Raw genomic sequence first — 23186 nt, forward strand, 5'->3', positions numbered from 1 at the left:
GGACTTGGGTTTGGGAAAGATAAGCTATAGCCAGAGGACGAATCCACATTCCCATGACTCTTAGGGCACAGCAGGCACTCTTAACCACCAAGCCATGTCCTTAGCCCCACATTTCTTTATTTAAAGGAAAAGTCTTTTTTTTTTTTTTTTTTTTGGTTTTTTGAGACAGGGTTTCTCTGTGGTTGTGGAGCCTGTCCTGGAACTAGCTCTTGTAGACCAGGCTGGCCTCGAACTCACAGAGATCCGCCTGCCTCTGCCTTCCGAGTGCTGGGATTAAAGGCGTGCACCACCACCGCCCGGCAAGGAAAAGTCTTGATTGTGTGAACTGTCAACCAGATATGCCAAGTGTTCAGCAATAGCTCTGAGTGTGCTCAAAGCTCTACCAAATGTTTGTATGAGGAGATTAATCCACAGGCCAGAAGGCCATATTCTGGATGATTAGAACTGAAGTTCATAAATTCTCCGGGCCTTTTTCCCCCCTCCTTAAGATAGGGCCTTACGTAGCCCAGGCTAGCCTCAGATTTGGAGAAGTTCTCCTGCTTCTCTCCCTTAAACACTAGTATTACAAAGATTTGTGTCACTGTACCTGATATCATTGGGCTGGATTTTAGTTAGAAAATTTGTGAGCTCTGACTAATTCTTTTTAGTTGAGTCTCACAGGAAATATGTCTCTTCATTTACTTAATATGTATGGGCATTTTACATATGTGTGTGTGTGTATCTATCTATCTATCTATCTATCTATCTATCTATCATCTATCTATCTACCACTTGCATGCCCAAGGAAACCAGGAGAGGATTTTGGATCCCTGGGACTAGAGTACAGATGGCTGTGACCCACCATGTGGATGCTAGGAATTGAACCCTGGCCCTCTAGGAGAGCAGCCTGTGCTCTTAACTACTGGGTCATCTTTACAGCCCGGCATAGGAGGTTTTTATCTTTGTTTTGGTTTGGCTTGGTGGTTTTTGTTTGTTTTTGTTTTTTAATTTTGTGCCTGCTTGTGTACGTGCACTTATGCCGTGGCATGTATGAAGGTCAGAGGACAGTGATCAGGAGTCACTTGTCTCCTGACACCTTGTGGGATATAGAGGTCGTCAGGCCTGTGTGCAAGTTCCTCTGCCTGCTGAGCCATCTCTGTGGCCTTTGATTTGTTTTTGTTTTGAGGTAGTCTCAAAATGGCCTTGAACTTCTGTCACTCACACCTCAGCTTCCAGGTGCTGTGTTCCTAGATGTGTTCCATCACGCTAGACCAAGAGTTTCTTAGTAAGCCAGGTCTGTGTTGGTAAAGGCTCATTCAACCTGAGGACCATAGCAGAGCTAGATACCTTTCTCAGTGCCACACCGGAAAAGTTAGTGATCTCAGGATTCTCGTTGTATGATAATGTATGGGATGCGCATGTCTTGGTGAAGGCTTTTCCAGTTGTATCCATATTCTCAAAACCAAGACTGCTTGCTTTGAGCAGATCAGGAAAGAGACTCTTCATTTGAGTTTTATTTCTTTAGAGTGGGGCATTGAGGCAGGGTCACACCATATAGCCTAGGCTGATCTCAAAACTAAGGTCCTCTTGCCCAGCCTCAAGGGCTAGGCTTACAAGGCTGCACCACCATTCCCACTCCAGGTTTTAGCTTCAGTGCTTTTTTTCTTTCAGTCTCTTTTTAAAATTTTTTTATTTTAAGTGTTCATACAAAATATTTTGAGCCGGGCGTTGGTGGCTCACACCTTTAATCCCAGCACTCGGGAGGCAGAGGCAGGCAGATCTCTGTGAGTTCGAGACCAGCCTGGTCTACAGAGCTAGTTCCAGGACAGGCTCCAAAGCCGCAGAGAAACCCTGTCTCGAAAAACCAAAAAAAAAAAAAAAAAAAAATATTTTGAGCATATTTTCTCTCCCCCCTTTTAGTCTCTTATTAGAGTAATCAGAAAATAATTATCAGCTGGGTATGATAATACACAGCTTTAATCCCAACACTCTGGAGGCAGAGGCAGGCGGATCTCTGTGAGTTCGAGGCTAGCCTGGTCTACAAAGAGAGTTCCAGGACAGGCTCCAAAGCTACAGAGAAACCCTGTCTCGAAAAACCAAAAAAAAAAAAAAAAAAAAAAAAAAAAAAAAAAGAAGATCAAGGAGGCAAAAAACAAAAGTGGGAAAAAATGAGGAGAGTCTCACTCCTGCCCTTCCATGGGCCCTCTGAAGTGCAGGCTCCTCGCCACAGTATCCACAGCTGCCATTTATAAGCTTATGCCATGCCAGGCCATTTTTATATCCCTCATTTCTTAAATTTTCCTATTTATTTGAATGCAAGTGTTTCTGTGGTAGTAGTGATTGGTTGGTCAGTTCCATCCCCGTCCCCCTGTTGCCCTGCCATTTGTGGTACATGGCATGACACTTGGTGCTTTGGCATGCTTGGCAAGTGCACTGTTGAGCATGCTGAGCATGCTGCATCTCAGCTCTCTTTTCACTTTAAAAAAAAATTGTTTGTTTGTTTGTTTATTTATCTTTGAGATAAAGTGTCACATAATCTAGACTGGTTTTTAACTTTCTGTAACCAAAGAACCAACTGGTCATCTTGTCTCCTCCTCCTGAGTGCTGGGATTTCAGGTGTGTATCACCACACACATGCGGTGCTGGAGATCAAACACAGGGCTTCATGAATGCTTAGGCAAGCACTCTGTCAGCTGAGCTGTATCCTCAGTCTTGAATGGGACGTTTTTAAGCTAAGATCTAGACAAGTTATTATGTAGTCACATCAGGGTTCAAAGTTAAGTTCAAGTAAATGCCCCTGTCTTTTCATTTTTCTCTTCCGTGCCCCAATCTCTGACTAAAGGTGAGTGTCAGAGACCTTGTCACTGAATTTCCCTTGAGCCCAAACTGTAGATGAAGCCAGGTGACCCTCAAGACAAAGTAGCTTTTGGAAAGATGACAGAAATCACTGAAATGGGAATTTCTGCCTTTGAGAAAGGAGATGGATCTAATGGTGGTTTATTAAGCCAGAAGGTAGTCATGGGCCTGCAAGTTGAAGATTCCCCTCTACCCTGCTCCCCACATCTGAATATACCTTTTGGATTTCCTTAACAATAGCAGCTTTAACAGTGCTTTTAATTAGATGAATTAAGAATGTTCTCTGATGTTATCACCCCCTCCCGCCCCCCTATCACCTCCAATTCCCCATTGCTGTGGGAGCTCTGGGGTTTCCATAGTAACAATACTACCAGCCCAGGTTGCCTTTCGCTGGTTCTATGCTGGTCACAGGAAAGTTATGGCCATTCCTTTCCAGTGTGGTGGGCTGTAGGTGAGGCCTTTCTGGCCCTTCTGTCAAAGCAGTGAGGTGAGGCATGCTGAGATTAAGTGAGCTCCCAGAAAAGACTTAGCTCTCTGGAGAGTAAGAGGACTCCCACTCCTCCTTCCCCGGGTCTTAGCCCATTCCCAGTCTAAAGTCTCCTCCTTTCCCTATGATTAATTTGATCCTCCTTGCATTTCTTATTTTTGGTAACAAGTTGTTTCTCCTCCCATTCTTTTCTCTGTCTCCCACCCAGAGAGTTTTCAACGTCCTTTACCCCATGCCTGCTGACCAGCGGAGACATGTCAGCATCAACTCTGCCCGTTGGCTACCTGAGCCAGGACTTGGTTTGGCCTATGGCACCAACAAAGGAGACCTGGTGATCTGCCGACCAGAGTGAGTTTCTCAAGGGGTGGGAATGGACACTGTCTGAACAGAGGCTTATATCAAACAGTGCTCACTTGTGGGCCTGGCCAACCAGGTAGGGCCTTCTGCAAGGACAATGCAAACCCTGCTAGATAGGTATTGGAGGTAATACATGAAGGACATGAACAAAAGAATGAGGTTCAAAACTAGCCTCAACTGCATAGAAGGGGGAAGGGGCTTCTGTATTTTCATAGTGTTTCCACACGTAACTTCCCAGGCTGCTTAAAGAACCTTCTTCTCTCAAACTAGTTAGCTCTTAATTCCAAATGCTGTCAAAAGACTGCTGGATGTGCCCTGGTACCCTCTAACCCCAGCTACTTTGAAGGATGAAGCAGGAGGATCATGAGTTCAAGTGCAACATGGTTTACATCGTGAGCTCCAATTTCAAAATTACAGAGGGCTGAGAATGTGAATCTGTGGTAGAGGCTAACATAATAAGGCCTTATGGCGAATCTCTGGCACTGCACCACTGCAGATACTGTGCTTTCCTGAATCTAGACAGTGGTATATTTCCTTTGTTGTCTCTTACTGTCTGTTTTCCTAGTTATTGTACCCTCAGGCAAAAGAATGGTTCTTTTTAAAAGCCTTTTTTGGAAAGTTTGACAAGTGGTCTCATGTTTATGTAAATGCAAAGAACATGAACTTAAGAAATAAAATTGGAAGCCGGGCGGTGGTGGCACACGCCTTTAATCCCAGCACTCGGGAGGCAGAGGCAGGCGGATCTCTGTGAGTTCGAGACCAGCCTGGTCTACAGAGCTAGTTCCAGGACAGGCTCCAAAGCCACAGAGAAACCCTGTCTCGAAAAACCAAAAAAAAAAAAAAATAATAATAATAATAATAATAAATAAATAAAATTGGAAACAGTCTTATTAAAACCTCAGTTTAGGGGCTGGAGAGATAGTCCAGCAGTCAAGTGTACTGTTTTTCTTGTTGAGACCTAGTTAGGTTCCCAGTACTCACATGGTGGTTCACAACCATTTGTAACTCTAGTTCAAGGGGATTTGATTCCCTCTTCTGATCTCCACAGGTGCCAGGATAAATGTGTTGCACATATACATGTAGACAAACATACACATAAAATAATATTTTTATCATTATAAAATTATATATTATATATGTTATAAAATAGTATGTTTTATTATTTATATTATGCTTATAGTATATTATTATATGCTATAATGAATAATAAAATAAAATAAACACATAAAATAAATAAACCCATCAGTCAGGCTAATCTCTAATAGCATGTTTCTGTGTCCTGTCTGTTCCTTTTTACTTGAAGCCCTAGCTTATAATAGTGAAAGCAGATTCAAAAACTCAATTTAAGGTCACAGTGATTATTACCTGGACGTGAAGTAAGAGAGAGAAGAGGACTTCTGTCCTGATTACCCCTTTTCCCTTCCTCTGGCTTTCTGGAGGCTAGAGGTCTCTCCAGACGCTTACTCTAGACCCAGGAATCAGCCTGCTTTATTATCAGTTTCTATACTCAGCCAGGCAGAGCGTGTGAAGCCCTGCCTCACTGCAGATCAGGCTGATTGCTGCGTGGGACACTGTGGGGAGCCAGCTGACTAAATGCTACTTCTGCCTCCAGGCTGCCCTAATTCTATTCTTCACTTGGTGCAGTTTTCTAGAGTGTTGTATAGACCAGACTGCGTGTTATAGCTGGTCTTGCAAAGTCTTTGGTATTTGGCCTTTGGATGAACCCACATTGTTTATTTCTATTTATTTTATTTTTTGAAGACAAGGTCTTATGTATCTCAGGCTAGCCTCAGGCTTTGTCATCAGGGAGGATCTTGTGATCATCCTGCCTCCACCTTCCAGGTTCTGGGTCTATAGCCTGTCCCTTACAGCCAGTTTTTGCCGTACTAGGGTTTGAATCCAGGGCTTTGTACATTGATTTACTGGGCAAGCATTCTTCAACTGATCTGCATCCCCATCTTCCACATGACTTTGTTTGGGATTTGGTGGGGCCTTTGTGTCTTTTCTAAGAATGTATTTGGATCTGTTCTTATGGCCGGGTAAGTGACTGGGGATTGACCCTGTCCATCATCAGCTACATTAGAACAGTGGCACTTGGGAGAGAAAACCTAGTTTATTTGTAGTAATAGGGGCGGCGGGGCTGCGTCCCCAGCACCCCAGCCGCCTGCCCGGCTAGTTTATGTCCCGAAATAATTACACGGACACTGTATTCTTTTAAACACTGCTTGGCCCATTCTCTTCTAGGCTAATTCTCACATATTAATTTAGCCCATTTCTAATCATCTGTGTATGGCACCCCAAGGTGCGCTTACCAGGAAGATTCTAGCCTATGTCCATCCTGGGTCGGAGCTTCATCCCGGGAGCGGGGCATGGCGTCTCTCTCAGGCGTCTGCTCCCGAGAGGAGAGCTGTTGAGACTGACTTCACTTCCTCTTCCTCCCAGCGTTTTGTTCTGTCTACTCCTCCCACCTATCCTCTAACCAATAAAATGGGCCAAGGCAGTTCCTTTATTAGCCAATGACCTTCCTCCATCATTTATTAGAACTAGTGGTGCCTTCTTTCCATCTTGAATATTACTCACCCTCCCAAAGAGGCTGCTGTTTACATCTGACCCAGTAAAGGTGGTCTTGGAGCAGGGAGAGGCCTTGTTCTGGCAGTTACTTGCTCCTATGTTTCTGTGTCCACAAAGCCGTTCTTACTACTTCCAGAGCAGAGCCCACCTCTCTGATGGCCCAGACACTGGACCTGTCCCTTTCTCGCCTTTCTCTGTACTGTCCCTAGTCTAGGGTCTGTGTGGGATCTCCCCAAACCACATGACTCTGGTTATCTTTCTTCTCATTAGGAAGTCCTAAGAGAAATCTAGTAGACATCTTTTCCAAAACTGGTATAGGATTCTGGACCATAATTTCACACATACCCAACACTATAGTTATAGCCTTTCATTTCCTGTTCTTCAGAGAGCTCATTCTTCTACCATCTTGTTTTATCTATGGCTTCTACCACTTACTTTCATTCCTATCAAAGTACTCAAACCCTCTTCTTTATAAAGTGATGGCCTCCCAGAGACACTCTCTAACCCAAGCTGTTGTCACCCTCCCGATGTCGTGTTTGAACCCTAGCCCACATATCTGCTGAGAGTCACAGACTCCTCAGCCAGATGTGAAGGGGACTTTGCCCTCTCTTTTCTCTCTCCTCCCCATATGTCGTCTTCAGCATCCTAGAGTCTCATTGAGCCCAAGCCATCTTGTAAGAAAGAAATTCTTACCTAAGTAAAATGGACACTGGGCTATGGGACAGTCCCATCCAAGGCCAAGTGGAGGTAACTTAGCCTACCAGTTTTGGTTCTGCTATTTATTCTGATTTCTTGGGATCCCATACTCTTAAGATAAGAAATTTGGGGTCTGCTATAAATTTGAAATGAATGAGACAAAGTTTCCCCAGGGTCTCCCTACGTAGCCAAGGTTGGCCTTGACACACTCTGTAGCCTGGACTTCCTCACACTCCCCATCACGAGCTCTTCCCTCTATGCCGAGCTCAGCCACCTTCATAGCTGGTTTTTACTTCAGGCAAGGAAAGAAAATTACCAATTACCTAAGGCTTCCCCACAAATTGAGTCTCTGAATTTTCCAATCCAGATCTCTTTCCTGTAACTGGTATTTAGCCCTTTACCTATGAAAAAAAAAAAATCCCTCTAAAGCAGGAAATGGTGGTGCATGACTATAACCTCAGGAGGCTGAGTTTGAAGCTACCTTGGGTTAGATAGTAAGACTCAAAAAAATTAAAAATAAATAAGGCCTTTGAGGTGGCTCAAACAGTTAAAGGGCCTGAGTTTAATCCCCGGAACTCATGTGGTAGAGGGAAACAATCAAAGCCCTGAACTCCTTTTGACTTCAGATGAGTGTGACACACAAGTACACAAGACAAACATGTTCTTTAAAAGTTGTTTGTGTTTTTTTAATTTCTAAGAAAGAAGCATACTCTCTCCTGCATAAAAGAATATCACAGGAATGTGCTCATGTTTCTGTGGCTTCCTGGGCCCTATTTAGGTGAATCAGACAATTGGTCCATTGGAAAATGGGAGGGTAAGCTAGAGTGTCAACATCTGTGATAGGCCTCTTGCCTCGACTGAAAACAGAGAAGTAGGAATTCAGGGTGCCTGTCTGTTTCATTGGCAGCTGCTTAAGCTTGCTGCCTGTCCCTGGGTGATGTAGTTCCCTGGCACACCCATTCCCAAGGGCACAGAATACAGCCCACCAGCTGGGCCAAGATTGTAGCCCTCCTCCAAAACAGGTGGCTGCCTGCCTTTGTCCAGACGCAGGCAGCTGCATTGCATTTTGTTCTCTCAAATGCTGGTCTTGATTCTCTTCCATTGTCTCAACCTCAGCACTCTTGCCAAGCACAAAGACTGGAAACAAGCTCCTTGGGTATCTCTTGGTGGTTGTAAATCCCCACTTGACAATAGACAAAGGCTTTAAAGAATATCCTATCTCACTCTGGGAAAGAAGTCTTAGGACAAGTGAAGACTGTCCCTTGAGGACCAGTACCAAGCTATCATGCCATGGTGGCCAATAGCCCAGCTTTCCCTTCCTAGTAATGTGGTGTTCCTCACTACTTCCAGGCTGCTGCTGCAGTACCTCTGGCTTAGCCACCACCACTGATCCTCACAGTGAGTGTGAAGGACCACTGGCTTCATGGGTTTTCCCTGTTAATGAAGGTGTGGGGAGGTGCTACTAGACCATTGCTTCCAGAGTCAGGTCAGAAGGCAGACAGGAGATTGGCAGAAGAAAAGTAGCCTGACCATGGAGCACTGGGAACCTTGGCCAAGGGTGGTGCTCCTCACTAAGCCCCAGAAGGAGCTGCCGGTATAAATGGTCATTATAATCAAGTGTTAACCAAGCAGGGGAAAGACACACTTGAAGTGAAAAGGAGAGAGCCAGAACTGCCACAGAGACTCCATCCTTCAGGAGAGCCAGGTGCCAACTCTCCCTCACCAGAGAGAGTACATATAAATGCCACTCTTCCTGGAAACAGTCCTTAGAGGCAGCCCTGAGACCAACAGATGAAGAGTGCTCTCAAGAAGCTAGGAAGCTCAGAGCCACAGATTGTGTGAACAGAATATTAGGGCCACTGAGAAAGCAAGGCTTGCTCTCCCCTCTATCAAGGAGCCCAGGAGGGTTCCAGCAGTGCGACTGATTGAGCCACACCCAGAAGCAGCTTAGAGAGACTGCTGAAGAGAGTCAGGTGCTCTGTAGAAACCCCTTGATGACCTTCCCGGTCTTTATCCCTTTGTATGTTTGTCTAGCTCCCAGGAAGGACCTAGAACAAACAGTGACTCATCCCTCTGTACCACAAGCTGGCTACAGATCATTCTTAGAACTTAAAGGGAGGGTATCTTCAACTCTGATCCTTCAGTACCCAAGCCTTGTCATAAGACTCACTGGCCACAGAAACAGCAGTATAGGCAGGGCTCAGAGTCAAGACCCTTCAGCTCTACAGGTGTGTGCCAATAGTCACACCTGTGATCCCTGTTGATTTGCAGTTGACCTCTTTAGTAAGGACTCAGTCCCCAGCTCTTAAGGGAGGGCACACGCTGCCTGATTATTTTGTGAGTGTGTGTGTGGGGGGGGGGGGGGTTGTCCTTGGCCTCTTGTGTCGTGTTGATGGTCCCAGAACAGACTGGTTCTTCTAAAGGTTTCCTTCTCAGACAGAAAGAAGCTTCCTGGTTACACAGTACATGGTTTGTTGTAGGTTAGGTGTGAACAGTTTGTTGTCACTAGCTAGCCCTGAGTAAGAGGAATTACAGAGGCGGGATTTGGCAGAGGCCCACATGGAATTGCAACCTGTCAATAAATCTTGACAAGTTTGTAAATCAAAGGCTTCTTGGCAGCTGGCTTCACGTAGACATAATGCAGCCAGGATTTGCTCCCCAGAAAGTGCCATTTGGGGAGGCTCTGCAGTTTGCTTCTGGACATTTGCCTTTCTCTAATGCGAGACTGTCTCACCTTTGCCGTCCAGTAGCCTTTAGACCCCACAGAATTAACTTTAGAGGAAGGAACCTGTACTGGATAAAGAGGGGTCTGAGGAAGAGTCCCGTGACCATGAGCTCTGCAGACAGATATGAGAACAGTTCTAGAGGCGGAGATGCCAAGATCAAGTACCATCAGGGGTTTCCTGAATGGGCTGTCTTCCTTGTTTATAGATGCCTACCATCTCACCATGCCAGGCTGTGTCTCTAGAGTCCTTGTAAGACCATAGTTCTAGGTTAAGGTCCATCTTAATGGCCTCCCTTAACCGTGTTTACCTCCTAAATACTGGTGTTGGAGCTTAAGAATATGAAGTTGGAAGAACAGAGCTCTTCAAGCCAAACTCTTGAAGAATGTGGATTTCTTTTCTTTTTTTTTTTTTTTTGCTTTTTCGAGACAGGGTTTCTCTGTGGTTTTGGAGCCTGTCCTGGAACTAGCTCTTGTAGACCAGGCTGGTCTCGAACTCATAGAGATCCGCCTGCCTCTGCCTCCCAAGTGCTGGGATTAAAGGCGTGCACCACCATCGCCCGGCGAATGTGGATTTCTTGACTTATTCTGGAGCACTGTGAGATGTTTTAGATACACTCAGGCTATCTACCAGATCTAAATAGTGAATTTAAAACTGTTATTTGGTTGGTTAGATGGATCGGTGGGTGAAGGTGCCTGACTCCATGAGTGACAACATGAGTTTGATCTTAGGACCCATATGGTAAAAGGAGAGGACCAAGTCCTTAGACCTTCACATGCCTTCTGTACCATGTGTGACACACACACTAAATAAATATTTAATAATATTTAGTAAATATAAAATATCTTGTTTTAGGAGGTGTTAGAACGATGTTAGTGCTCAGTGGTTAAGAGCATTTGCTGTTCCTTTTTTCCCTTTTTAATTGAAAAAATTTTTATATATTTTGATCACACTTTTCCTCTCCCCCAACTCTTTCCAGTTCCTCTCCATACCTTTTTTTTCCTCTCTTAAAAAACAAAACAAAATAGGAAACACTTAGAAAACTACATAAATGGAAACCAGAATATGCAAGCAAAAGATCAGTAAAAACATAATTGTGCCCAAACAAAGCAATATGAGACAAAAGTCTGCAGAAATGCCATTGAGTTTGTTTTGTATTGACTCAACTAGTGTGCATGGGGCCTACCCTGAAGTGTGACTAACACACTCAGTGAAATTTCATTGGAGAAAATGATTTTTTCCTTTGCAAGCAGGTATCAGTTGCAGGTGGCTTCTTGGTTAGAAAGTGGTAACCCACGTTCACTTTCTACTCTTAGCCCTGGGACCCTCTCTGGCTAGAACCTGTGCAGGCCCTGCGCGTGCTGCCATAGTCTCTTTGAACTCACATGTGATCAGTCCTGTAGTCCTTGCAGTCATCCACCACTTGTAGTTCTTAGAATGTTTCTGCCTTCTCTTCTGCATGGCTCTCTGAGGCCTGAAGGGAGGGCTTTGATGAAGACATCCCATTTAAGATGGAGTTTTCCAACGTCTCTTATTCTCTGCGCATTGTCCAGCGTGAGTCTCTGTGTTAATTACCGTCTACTGCACGAAGCAAAGCACTGATCTGTGGGCATGGTGGAATGTCATTAGGAGTCTTTTTATTGCTATGTTCCTTTAAGAGGACAGTAGTGTTGGTTTTCTCCTAGGCTCCTGACCTGTTCAGTCTCAGTTTTTTGGCTACCCTAGTCGTGTTAGATAGAGATTGCATCTCACGGAGTGGACTCATCCAGCGTGACCTGATGACAGTGTGTAACTCCAGTTCTAGAAGATCAGACATCCTTGTTTGGCTTTCAAAGGCACCAAGCATACATGTGGTACACATGCATGCATGCAAGCGCTCACATATACACATAAAATAAAACTAAGTAAGTCTTTAAAACAAACCCTCTCCCTTTCCCCCTTCCTGTTCTCACACGTGACAGCAATCACCAGCACCCTACTCTCAACCATAGTGTCTGCTACAAGGTAATACTTTATCAGAGAAAGACCTTTATTTTGCTTATTTGCTTGATGAGACAGAGTTTCACATAGCCTAACTAGCCTTCAATTCTTGATCCTTCTGCCTTTGCCTCCCAAGTTGCTAGCACTATTGTTATTTGCCATTCTGCCTAGATAGGGAGGGAGCTTACCCTGTGTTTGTGGCGCGAGAGATTTTATGTAGACAGGTCCTGTGTCACTGCTGATGCCCAGCAGCAGTTCTCCTTAGGGATCCACATTGCTGTCCAGGACTGTAGCTTGTGACAAGCCGGTAAAGAGAGATGAGATGACCGCCACTTCCCTCTGGCATGGCTAGAGGCTGCCTGATAACAGTTGGCAGTCCAGGGAGCTCCGCAGATAGAATACTGCAGAAGATCTACCTCAACTATAATTTTTGCCTGTCTCACTGAACCTGGCCAGGGAGACTCTAGAAAAGAAAAGAAAACAGTATAGCCATTCAGCTCCAGGCAGATAAGATTGTTGAGGTACCTCCATTCTTCCTCTTAGCATTTTGGCAATAGGAAAGGGCTCAGGGCATGACCCTCTGCTTCTGAAGACTCAGTGGTCCCTTCTGACAGCTGTCCATAGCACATGTCTTTCCAGGAAGTCTACCTCTTGTTCACCATGTGTGTCTGAATAATACTTGGAACCTGCTGCATATCTGGTATTGGTGATTTTTTTTTTTATTTTTGACTCTAAGGGAAGCCTACTGAAAGCATTTGGGATATTCAGAATATCTGAGACACTCTGTCTTAGGGTTTCTATTGCTGTGAAAAGACACCATGGCCAAGGCAACTCTTATAAAGGGAAGCATTTAATGGGGTGGCTTCCAGTTTCAGAGGTTTAGTCCATTATCATTGTGGCATGCAGGCAGACTTGGTGCTGATGATAGAACTGGAGATTCCTGCATCTTGACCTGCATTTTACAGGATGTAAACTGAAACACAAGTCATGGCTTAATCATATCTAAGACTTCAATTGGGGGAGGGGGAAGGGAAATGGAAGGCGGTGGCGGGGAGGAGGCAGAAATCTTTAATAAATAAATAAATTTAAAAAAAAAAGACTTCAAAGCCTGCCTCTCCAGTGACATACTTTGTCCAACAAGGCCACAAAAGCCACACCTCCTAATAGTGCCTTCCTATGAGCTTATGGGGGCCAACTACATTCAAACTACCACATGCTCAGACACTGAGCACCCTAATAAGGGAGCATTTGGACCTGGTATCCCATCCCAGAAGAGGGGCAGCATGAACCACCCCACCACAGCCCCCAAGCCCAGGACTTGTCAAGAGTTCTTAAGCGCCTTTTTAACACCTCTCCCAATGGATCTTTAGGGCCTTAAACTCTGGTGTTGAGTACTACTGGGACCAGCTAAATGAGACGGTCTTCACTGTCCACTCCAACAGCAGGAGCAGCGAGCGGCCTGGGTAAGCTGAAGTCAGAAGACTCCTGGGTTTGAGGGTCTCTGGGTCTTTCATCAACCAGAACAACTTTTCATTGATCTGTTTCTTGTCTTGGGCTTCTACATACAGTCAGAAGAAGACAGGGGTTAGAGCTATTGCTCAGTGGTTAAGAGTTCATACTGCTCTGAAGGAAGACCTGAGTTTGGTTCCCAACACCTACATCAGGCAACTCAAAGCCACCTGCAACTCCAGCCCTAAGGAGTTGTGATGCTCTGGTCTCTGGATACTTAAACCTTCACTCACATACACATACCCATACACAGATACACACATCACATAATTACTAAAGAAGCAGCAAGACCCTTGCTCTTAGAGTTCTATCATAGAACACTTGCCTTCTCTAATACTGGCCATGGTGTCTGAGCACACTTGGAGTAAGAATAAAGAGAAAAATCCTGGAGAAAAATAGTATGAACCCCATGAACTCTTGTCTGTTGCCCATAGAAAACTGCAGAGTGGGTATCTTCCGATGACTAGGACCATAGGACTCAAGTTGCCAATGGCTGTAGCTCAGGGGCCACTGAGACTAGGAATCTGGCTCTCATCTTTTTCACTGAATCCACTGATGAGACCTGGAGCATTGTGTAGAAACAAAATTCTGGTTCAACGTGAGACCTGAGGCAGGTCTTGCTTCCTATAGGAATCACAGGGTACAGTTGGAGCGGTAATCTCAGAAGAAGCTAAAAGTGAGTAATTGGTCAGCCCCAGAAGTTGGGGACCCAGCTTTGCTGCCTGTCATAACTATCTGTCTGAAAAGTCTGTCTAGGGAATTACCCAGGGAAAGGAGGGCATTAGCCTTGGGCCTTGGCCTTACTTGTAGATAGTTAATCATAGCTGCACGAGGAGATACTTGTAGTGTCATGGTTCTTCTTTTTAAGGCTGTGGGCCAAGATGGACCACCCACCCATCCAAGTATGATCCAAGACTTCTGTGAAGGGTCTGTCCCAAGCCCCTCCTGACTTCAGTCTGTCTTTTTTGCCTTAGAACCAGTAGAGCCACATGGAGGACAGACAGAGACATGGGCTTGATGAATGCAATTGGGCTGCAACCTCGGAACCCTACCACCTCTGTGACATCTCAGGGCACCCAGACTCTGGCCCTCCAGTTGCAGAATGCTGAAACACAGACCGAGAGGGAGGAAGAGGAACCAGGGACAGCATCTTCAGGTCCTGGTGAAGGTAGGAGCCTTGAACTGCTGGCAGGGGACATCTGACTGGAAATCTGCCTTCTCAGGGCAAGTTAGACCTGTGCTCCTGGAGGATCCAGGCTGTTTACCAAAGAGCGGGCATGGAAAGTGAGATTCCATAGGAAGTGCCCGTTCCAGAGCTGGGCCAGGTACCTGGGCCTCTAGTTTGTCTCCTCTCAGCTGGCATGGTATATTGGGACTGCTACAAGCGAGGCTCTTGGTGCTCCTGTTGTGCCAGTGTTGGGATGCACAACAGCAGTCCCCCTTCTCACCTACTCCAGGGGACACTGCCTGCCTCCGCCCTGGCTCTCTGCTGGCCTCACACTTTAAAGAACCAATTAGCACTTCCCAGTGGTAGGGCTCAAGCCACTTTGGAACCCATCAGCAGCTGCCTTAAGCAGGCTGTTCTCACTCTCCTTACCTCCTACCTCCAGCCCCCATGCTGCTCCTAGCTCCAAACACAGCAGCATCTAAACAGACTTTTTTGAAATCTGGTTGAGCCATTTGCCTGAAAGACCATGGAAGGAGAAGCTCTGATGTGCATCAGGCCAAGAGTAACAAATTTGCTTTGTTGCCTCCAGGAAATGACTTTCCTTACTGTAACTCTCCATGCCTATCCCATGGCTCTGATGCCAGATTCCTTACTGGAAAACCAGTTGTCAGTGTTTTCCTTGTCCATACTTTCTCATCCAAGGCAGGTAGAACAAGGGGGTTCCTGCCTCCTTGTGTTGACTAAACTGGTAGCCAGGTCTCCAGGAGCACGCACAGGAGAAGTCTAGGCAAGGTTAGCCCTTCTGGACTTGGCTGTTACCACCCCCACCCCCAATCACTGTCACCAGGGCCTGGATTTGTTAGTTTGAGAAGCAGGTCTGGTTCATTGTCTGTAGTCCACCCTTCCTTAGTATAAACCCAGCAGCCGGTCCACTTTTCCTTCTCTTCCTCTAAAGATCTGAAGCTAGAGCACGTGCTCATGTGAGGTCCTGGTTCTGTGGCCTGCACACCCGCCTCTCCACACAGCTAACATGATAGCTATTTCTGAGACTTTTTGAGAAGCTCTCCACAAGGGGGATTTGTTCATCTTTGTTTTTCTGCTTCTCAGGCTTCAGTCAAGAAGTTTGAGCTGCCTTAGGACTAGAGCGTGACTCTGCCGCAAGTTGCCCTACTCTCTGTGCAGGAGGCAGGTCAGAAATGAGAGAAGCTCACTGTTCCTCCTAGCACTGTTCCAGTGCATGCCTGGCATACGGCTGCCGTTTAAGAAGTGCATTGAACAAGGGAGCTCCCTGCCTCCCTGCGTCTAGGAGAACCATGTGGCTCTGCCCCCTAGCCTTTGGTGAAGACACAAGTTAGAGCAGCAGGCCCCAGGCCTGGGAAACAAATGCTGCTCTCAAAGGGCTGGAGCACAGCACACAGTGGGTGGCCGTGCCCACAATGCCCTTCAGCTGCCTTGAGTTTACATGGGAAATGAGGAGGGTACAGTCTTTAGTTCTTGCTCTTCTCTTCTGGAGAATAAAACCCCCAAAATTAAATAGACCTGAAGGGCATTGTGGGAAATTGCCGATTCCACCTGTCTTCTGCATTCAGAATGTACCTTAGAACTTGCCAAAGAAACAGTCTGCCAACAGCACTAAACCAGTTTCTTATTTTTTCTAACTAAAAGAAATACTTTAGTACAGGGAAGAACAGAGTTCCTCCCTGTGGTCACTACTGCTCCTGGATCCATATCCTTTGGGCTTCATTATTTCTTTTTTTTTTTTTTAAATATTTATTTATTATGTATACAATATTCTGTCTGTGTGTATGCCTGCAGGCCAGAAGAGGGCACCAGACCTCATTCCAGATGGTTGTGAGCCACCATGTGGTTGCCGGGAATTGAACTCAGGACCTTTGGAAGAGCAGGCAATGCTCTTAACCACTGAGCCATCTCTCCAGCCCCCTATTTCTTTTCTCATGAGAATATGCCAGCTGCCTCTAGCGACTCTAGCGACTCCTAGCCTCCGCTTCACATTCTAGGAGAGGAGCACAGCTCAGCGACAGGAGCCAGCTATGCCCATCTCTGACTCTCCCATTCATTCATTTTCAGCATGCACTGGGTGTCCCATTGTATGAAGCACTGTGAACCCAAAGGCTTTAGGGAATCTCGTAAGGGAGGCACTGTGTCTCGTCCCTCAAAGGACTGGTCCATAAGGGACACAGTTTTCAAAGTGACCTTGAATCTGAACCCCTGTGTGCAGTATCCAGCCATCGTCCATAGGAGCCCATGGACATACATGTATCTGGCAAATAAACATTTCATCCCAGACCATGCGTTACACTGCCCAGAGATGAGTAAGACCTCCAGGAAGGTCCAGCAGCAAGAGATGTTGTATCCACTGGTAACCGAGCCAGAGAGAAGTATGCAGCGCTACTGAAGTTCCAGGTGCTACAGCCTCTATCTTGAGTGAATGACGTGGAATTTATAGTAGTTTCTGAGCCTGAGTTGACGAGACTAAAGGGATAGGTGAGAGCCTGTGTAATATGTCTCCAGGATGCACAGGCAGGGAGCAGAGCTAGGTCACTTTAGCAAAGACTGCTGCGTGCATTAGATAGGTCAAGGGTTATGCCCAAGAAAATGACTAGAACCTACCTAGTCAGAAGGCCCTCGGCTGTCAAAGGGACTTTCAACACTTGGGAGCTGCTGAACTTTGAGTAAGATGTGGGCTTAACCAGAGCTCAGTTAACTAAGAATTAGAACAGTAATGGCAACAGCAAGAAGATAGGCTGGGAAGAGAGAGGAGAATAAGTTAGGACATAGCCAGATCAGAGGTGCAGTGGAAGGGTGCGCAGCTGTGGACGGGCATCTGAGGAAGACAGTCTCAGACTTGAGTGCTGGCCACAGGGCACTCTGGGCCTGAGCTGTATAGCACATTTGGGCTCCAAAGTAGTTTTTCCTCCCCTGGAAACAACCACTGGGATGTTCTGGGAGTTGAGCAGGCCCAGTTGACATGATGGGTTCAATGCCCACAGGACCTAGGTAAGCAGTGGGGACTACCCACAGGACCTAGGTAAGCCTACTGCAGACCCCCACAGAGCACAAGAGGTCCCCAGAGAGCTCTTAGGAAGCAGTGGGGACTACCCAGAGCAGAGCAAAGTCCCCAGCAGCAGCTCCTAGGATAGAGGCTTCAGTGGCACTGAGGTCCTAGGTTGGTCTTCCCTCTTGCCCTGCCCTATTTGAAGGTGTGGCCCTGGGGACTCAGAGCCCTTCAGGTTTTCTGTCTTCTGCATGCAGAGCTGAGGCTTAGCTGTTCAGGGCAGAGTAGGTGAAGGCACCGTCATGGGGGTTAAGAGCACAGTTTCCCAGGGACTTCGGGAAAAGCCAGCTGACTAAAAGTCAAAGCCTAGATAGAATCCTCACTAGTTAGTACTGAGAAAAAAATGGATCAAGACCTGAAGGAAGGATATGAGCGAGTACCTGCCAGGTCCCATGCAAAACAGATCTGCTAAGTCATAAAAGTGACTGTCCTGGAAATCTGACTCAACAGGCAGAGAAAGGACTCCGGGAAGGGGACAAAGGAAGCCTTGTTAAAACAGCTATTGACAAGTAACCTTGAAATAAATATCTCATCCATGGATACACCAAAACCAAAGAATCCCAAACTGGGCCGGAGCTAGCCAAAACAGATCAGCCCTGCAGTGAAGCTGTGCCTGGTGGCTGGGAGCCTTAACCAGAGCTGCTCAGCTTGGTCAGGAGTGGGGAAGACTTAGGATAGAACTACTGCTGCTGCCCTGATATATGGGCTCTCATTTTCTCTCCAATACTATGCAAACGCTGAGTCTTGACCAAGCCCAGCCAGCCAGTGACTGAATGGCAGAAGTGTGATTTGAGCCCAGATCTTGTCTGTTCTTTCAGGGAATACCCATGTTCCATGGGGGAACAGACCCATGCTCCCCCTACTTAGAGCTGCAGGCTGGAGTCACAGGCCCAGGCAGGCAGCTGGTTCTCAACTGTGGTGTCAAGCATGTATCCCAGGAAGAGCAATGACTAGGGAAGGTATGAAGACCTATGGGTAAAGGGAGAGGACAGGAGATAGGACTTCTAGGGAGCACTTAAGCCCAGGCTTTTAGGAAATAAGAAAAACAACACAGTGAAGGAAGATAGTGCTGAAATAAAGCATAACAGACGGTCTGCCTTTGAGCCACACCCTGCAGGGTACTGTTTCTTCCCGAAGATTAGGTGACATATCCCAGTCCAGGACCAGGTCTGAAAGTCATCCTAGATGGGGAGAGTATAGACAAAGCAGCCGACACTCTGGCTGGGGCTGAAAGGCTTGGGCCCAGCTCTGCCTTGAAACAGATGAGTAGCCTTGGCCACTTCCTCCCAGGCAGAGGAGGAACAATAATACTTGGGACCTTTCTCCTGCTTTCAGAACTCCAATTTTCACAGTGTGTAGCATCTGCTAGCTTCTGCTGCCTGGCTCAGAGGCTCAGACCAGCAACTAACTCCTTCTTTCCTCTGCTTTGTACCTGCCAGGCGAGGGCTCAGACTATGGTGGCAGTGGGGAAGATGCCCTCAGCCGGATCCAGCGGTTAATGGCCGAGGGTGGCATGACAGCTGTGGTACAGCGAGAACAGAGCACCACCATGGCCTCCATGGGTGGCTTTGGCAACAACATCATCGTCAGCCACCGCATTCACCGCAGCTCCCAGACAGGCACAGAGTCAGGGGCTGCTCGTACCTCCTCACCCCAGCCCTCCACCTCTCGGGGACTGCTCTCAGAACCTGGGCAACAGGCAGAGCGAGGCCTAAGCCCCCGGACAACCTCCTGGGACCAGCCTAGTACCTCTGGGAGAGAACCACCTCAGCCAGCCCTGCCGTCTTCCTCCCCTGTCCCCATTCCAGTCCCCCTTGCCAGTAATGAGGGACCAACCATGCACTGCGATGTGACCAATAACAGTCACCTTCCTGAGGGTGATGGCAACAGCAGGGGGGAAGCTGCAGGCCCTAGTGGGGAGCCACGGAACCGGTAGAGTCCCAAACAGGCGCTGGTGCCTCCCCTCAACCCCGCTGAACAGAAGCTGGACCTCACAGCTGGCTGGGAACTGAACACACAGAAGAGCTGATGCCTGCATCCGGGAACAGGAGGAATGAGAGGGTGGGGCGTGGAGCCAGCTGGGCAGGGGCAGTCCAGAGGGCAAGACTAGCCTGGGGAATAGAGTCCTCCAGGATCTGGAGCCCAGAAGAGCCACACTGCTGGGCCTGGTATGAATTAAGAAGCAAGTGGGTGTCTCTTCCACAAACCCCCCTTTCTCCTAGGGTCACTGGCCTAGGGGACTCAGCCCCGGGCAGGAGCCCCAGAAGAATGAAGTCTTCCAGATCTAGACTACACCATCCTGGGCAGAACAGTGGGACAGTTCTTCCTTGCTGACTCCTAGGGGCAGAACCACCAGGAGCAGAGGAGCAGCCTACCCCATACCCACATTGCCTCTGACTCTAAACCTTCTGGAGTTCCAGCCTCTCTGTCCTCTCAGCCCGCAAAGACAGAAAAGTTGGCCCAGCTTCCATGTAGGGGACTTCCTATACTCACAGCGTGGACACCTGTGGAGTGAAGGAAGCAGCCTGCTTGCCTGACACAGGATGGAGCCAATGCATGGTGGTGGGCGGGCCCTCAGGAGTGGGAGAGTGTAGGCTGGCCCACCCCCAGCTTGTCCACCAAGCTCCCCCCTCTCCCCAAAGCCCTTCATGCAGCACCTATAGGTGTCAGTATTACCTGAGCCCAGGCCAAAGCCAGCCCAAGGCTGGAGGGAGAGATTCCAGGTCAGAATGTGAGGTGTTGGTCTGTGATTCGAGGTGTCGCATGCGGAATCCTGAACTGTGCGTGTAGTTGTAGTGGAGAAATCAAGGCTCTGATCATTTTGTTTTTAGTATGAAAATGTGATTTCCTTTCTGTTTGTCACTCATCATAGAAACATTGTGGAGGGAGGAGAGGGGATAGTCTACTGCTAATGAGGGAGACACCAAAGATCTGCATCATTAAAGTGATGACATGCCCCTCGCAAGGCTCCTGCTTGTTTCCGCGGAGATGGGGGAGGGAGAAGGTTTGGGACTGGGCCGGGCGGTGGTGGCGCACGCCTTTAATCCCAGCACTAGGGAGGCAGAGGCAGGCGGATCTCTGTGAGTTCGAGGCCAGCCTGGTCTACAAAGGGAGTTCCAGGACAGGCTCCAAAGCTACAGAGAAACCCTGTCTCGAAAAACAAAAAACAAAAAACAAAAAAAAAAAAAAAAAAAGAAGGTTTGGGACTGTGATGTGGAATGCACCAAACTGGGCAGCCTGGCTTCCCTAGGCATCTCAGTGAACCTAGCAGTGGGATCTTCTCCAACTCATTAGCCCAAGTCAACTGCTTGAGGGTTGCTTACTGGAACCTGTTGAGATTGGGGTAACCTCTCAGTGGACCGATGGAGGAAGTCATCCTAATTGTTTCCTGTCCAGGACTGTGGGCCTAAGTGATGATTGTGGATCAAAAGCTGCGCTCTCCAGTCCTGGCGGCCACTGCGACAGGTTCTGGGAATGTGCCGTGGTTGACTGGGGGACTGGCCCTGTCCGTGGTTGGCTGGGGGACCGGCCCTGTCCGTGGTTGGCTGGGGGACCGGCCCTGTCCGTGGCTTTTGCTTCTTCACATGCCAAGCCTGTTTAGAAAGTAAGAGAGGCCTTATGCCTCTTAATAGGAAATCACAGGTGGGACACTCAGGTCCTCTGGAAGAGGTGGAGGTGGGGTGGGAAATTGCAGGTTCTGTTCCAAAGAGATGAAACCAAAAGTGGGCAAGCAAGTAAAGCACACCTGTGAGGCTGCGTGGGAGCACACACGCGTGAGCAGCGTGTGCACTCTGCCTGTGCGTGCTCTGTCGGTGAGTTGTATCAGTAGGCACTGGCTAGCTGTGGTTTAGGACAGATTTGCCTCTTCTGAACTCCCATTTCCCTTGCAGGAGTGCACTATGGGACTGCTTCAAGTTACTCTTAGCCCTGTAATCTCAAACTGTTCCAACTGACACAGAGCACAGGTGTGAAACTGGCTTTCCTCTAAGGGAGAGGAATTTGAGCTAAATATTTAAGGATGGAAGGACCCCACTGCACATTACCACTGCCACGAGAACCAGCCTTCAGCAGCTCAGGGATTGAGGGGGCCCATGGAGCCATTGAACTAATCACTCGACTTTTCTGAGGAAGCAAAAATTCTCTGGGGCCAGCAAGTGAGGCAAAACTTAACTCTGGGGCTGGCAAAAAAGGAAAACACACACACACCTTTAGGGTCTGTCATCTCTCCTATCTCTTTCCTTTCTATCCAGATGTTTCCCTTCTGTCTCTTCCTAATTTTCCCTCACAGCTTATATACCCCAGCAAAATCTTTCAAGCAGTGTAAAACTTATAATATGATTACATTCTATTTTTAAGTGAATGATTACAATGAATATAAGTTTTTTTTTAATCTTTTCCATGTCCTTCCTGTGGCTAAATGTGTTACAGATGAAAAACAAATTATCCCCAAGAACCCACATGCATTCATGCCCAAGCAGCTTGATAAAGATTAACAGGGTGTAAGCAAGCAAGGTTTTTTCCTTTTCCTTCCTTCCTTCCTTCCTTCTTTTTTTTCTTTTTTGTTTGTTATTTGTATTTCAAGACAGGGTTTCTCTTCCTGTCCTAGAACTCACTTTGTAGACCAGGCTGGCCTCGAATTCAGAGATAGGCCTGAGTCTGCCTCTCGAGTGCTGGGATTAAAGGCGTGTGTAACCACTGCCCTACTTGCAAGGTATTTTTTTCAGCCAGTTCTTTTACTGGCAGACTGCATTTTGTGGTTACAATGAATGGATCACTTTATCTCGAAAAATCTTAAAAGGATCACAAATCCAAAGTTGCATATATGAAAAACAATCATTTCTAAATCCTCAGGGTGCATATCCACTTACCAATAATTTCTTTTTATTCTATCAGATCAGGAAGCTGGGGGCAGAAACGGGAACAAGGAATTAACCATCACCTTCGTCACCAACCCGGCCTAGCAAGAAAGGCACAGTAGCCGGCAATGACCAGGCTGCCTTTGTTTTGTCCCCTGACCTCAACGAGTCCCTCCCCCAGCTCTTAAAATTATGCCTTTCTAAACTTTAAATTGTTCCCCAAGATTTTCTACCTCAAAGCCATTAACAAAAACTTCTTAACCTTATTAACATTTCTGCTTGTCTAAATTCTTTCTAAGAGAAAGAATTTACTCTCCAGCAGCAATGCTCAGAAAGTCAATCACTGTATTTTAAGCAGCAGTGAGGGACTAGAACCCCCTGAGAGTTTTCATCCAACCCAAAGATTGTGAGGGGTGTGGTGACAACAGCCAACTGTGCTCAGTAACAGCATGAGGTCCTCAGGTCAAGTAGTCTTCGGGGCTTTGCCAGCTGCAGCCGTGTTCCCTGAGTTCCAGTGCTTCTTGTTGGTCCCCTTGAATGACCCCCAACATACTCTTTCCCACCTACTACTACTACAAACAGGAAGAAGTGTGCCTTGGTTTGACAATAGAGACTGAATTTGAGTGTAAACCGTGTGCTAAGTGTGCAGGATCTACCCCTCCAAAAACCATGAAGTGATTCCTTCAGTTACCTTGGGCCACGTGACTAAGCCAAGGCATACACATCTGGCCTCTTCAGCACAGAAGTCCAGGCGTAGGGGAAACTGAATGGATCTGGACGTGCTCTCGTTGGTTGGGAAAGGATATGAAGAAGGCTTGTGATAAAGCAGTTCAAATATCAAATGTGAACATGCCTTGTCCACTTCTACTACCTTGGCAAAGGATGCACGCCCAGGGAGAGCCGCCTTTGCAGGGCACCTTACACATCA

At 47.1% G+C, this 23186-nt stretch overlaps 1 protein-coding gene across 3 annotated transcripts in view; it reads left to right on the top strand.

Moving 5' to 3' along the window:
* Positions 1 to 20358, top strand: part of Ambra1 (autophagy and beclin 1 regulator 1) — a 199627-nt gene extending 179269 nt beyond the window's left edge. For all 3 annotated transcript variants that reach the window (XM_041637507.1, XM_041637508.1, XM_041637509.1), the window contains 4 exons: positions 3531 to 3670; positions 13020 to 13112; positions 14133 to 14326; positions 18842 to 20358. In XM_041637507.1, coding sequence (XP_041493441.1) covers positions 3531 to 3670; positions 13020 to 13112; positions 14133 to 14326; positions 18842 to 19338 — 924 coding nt within the window. In that variant the 3' untranslated portion in view covers positions 19339 to 20358. The remainder of the gene's footprint in view (positions 1 to 3530; positions 3671 to 13019; positions 13113 to 14132; positions 14327 to 18841) is intronic.
* Positions 20359 to 23186: the final 2828 nt, after the last annotated feature.

The sequence above is a fragment of the Microtus oregoni genome, unplaced genomic scaffold (genome assembly GCF_018167655.1).
Source record: "Microtus oregoni isolate MIOR12 unplaced genomic scaffold, Mior012 000053F_ref0000044, whole genome shotgun sequence".
In the NCBI taxonomy this organism is placed as follows: domain Eukaryota; kingdom Metazoa; phylum Chordata; class Mammalia; order Rodentia; family Cricetidae; genus Microtus; species Microtus oregoni.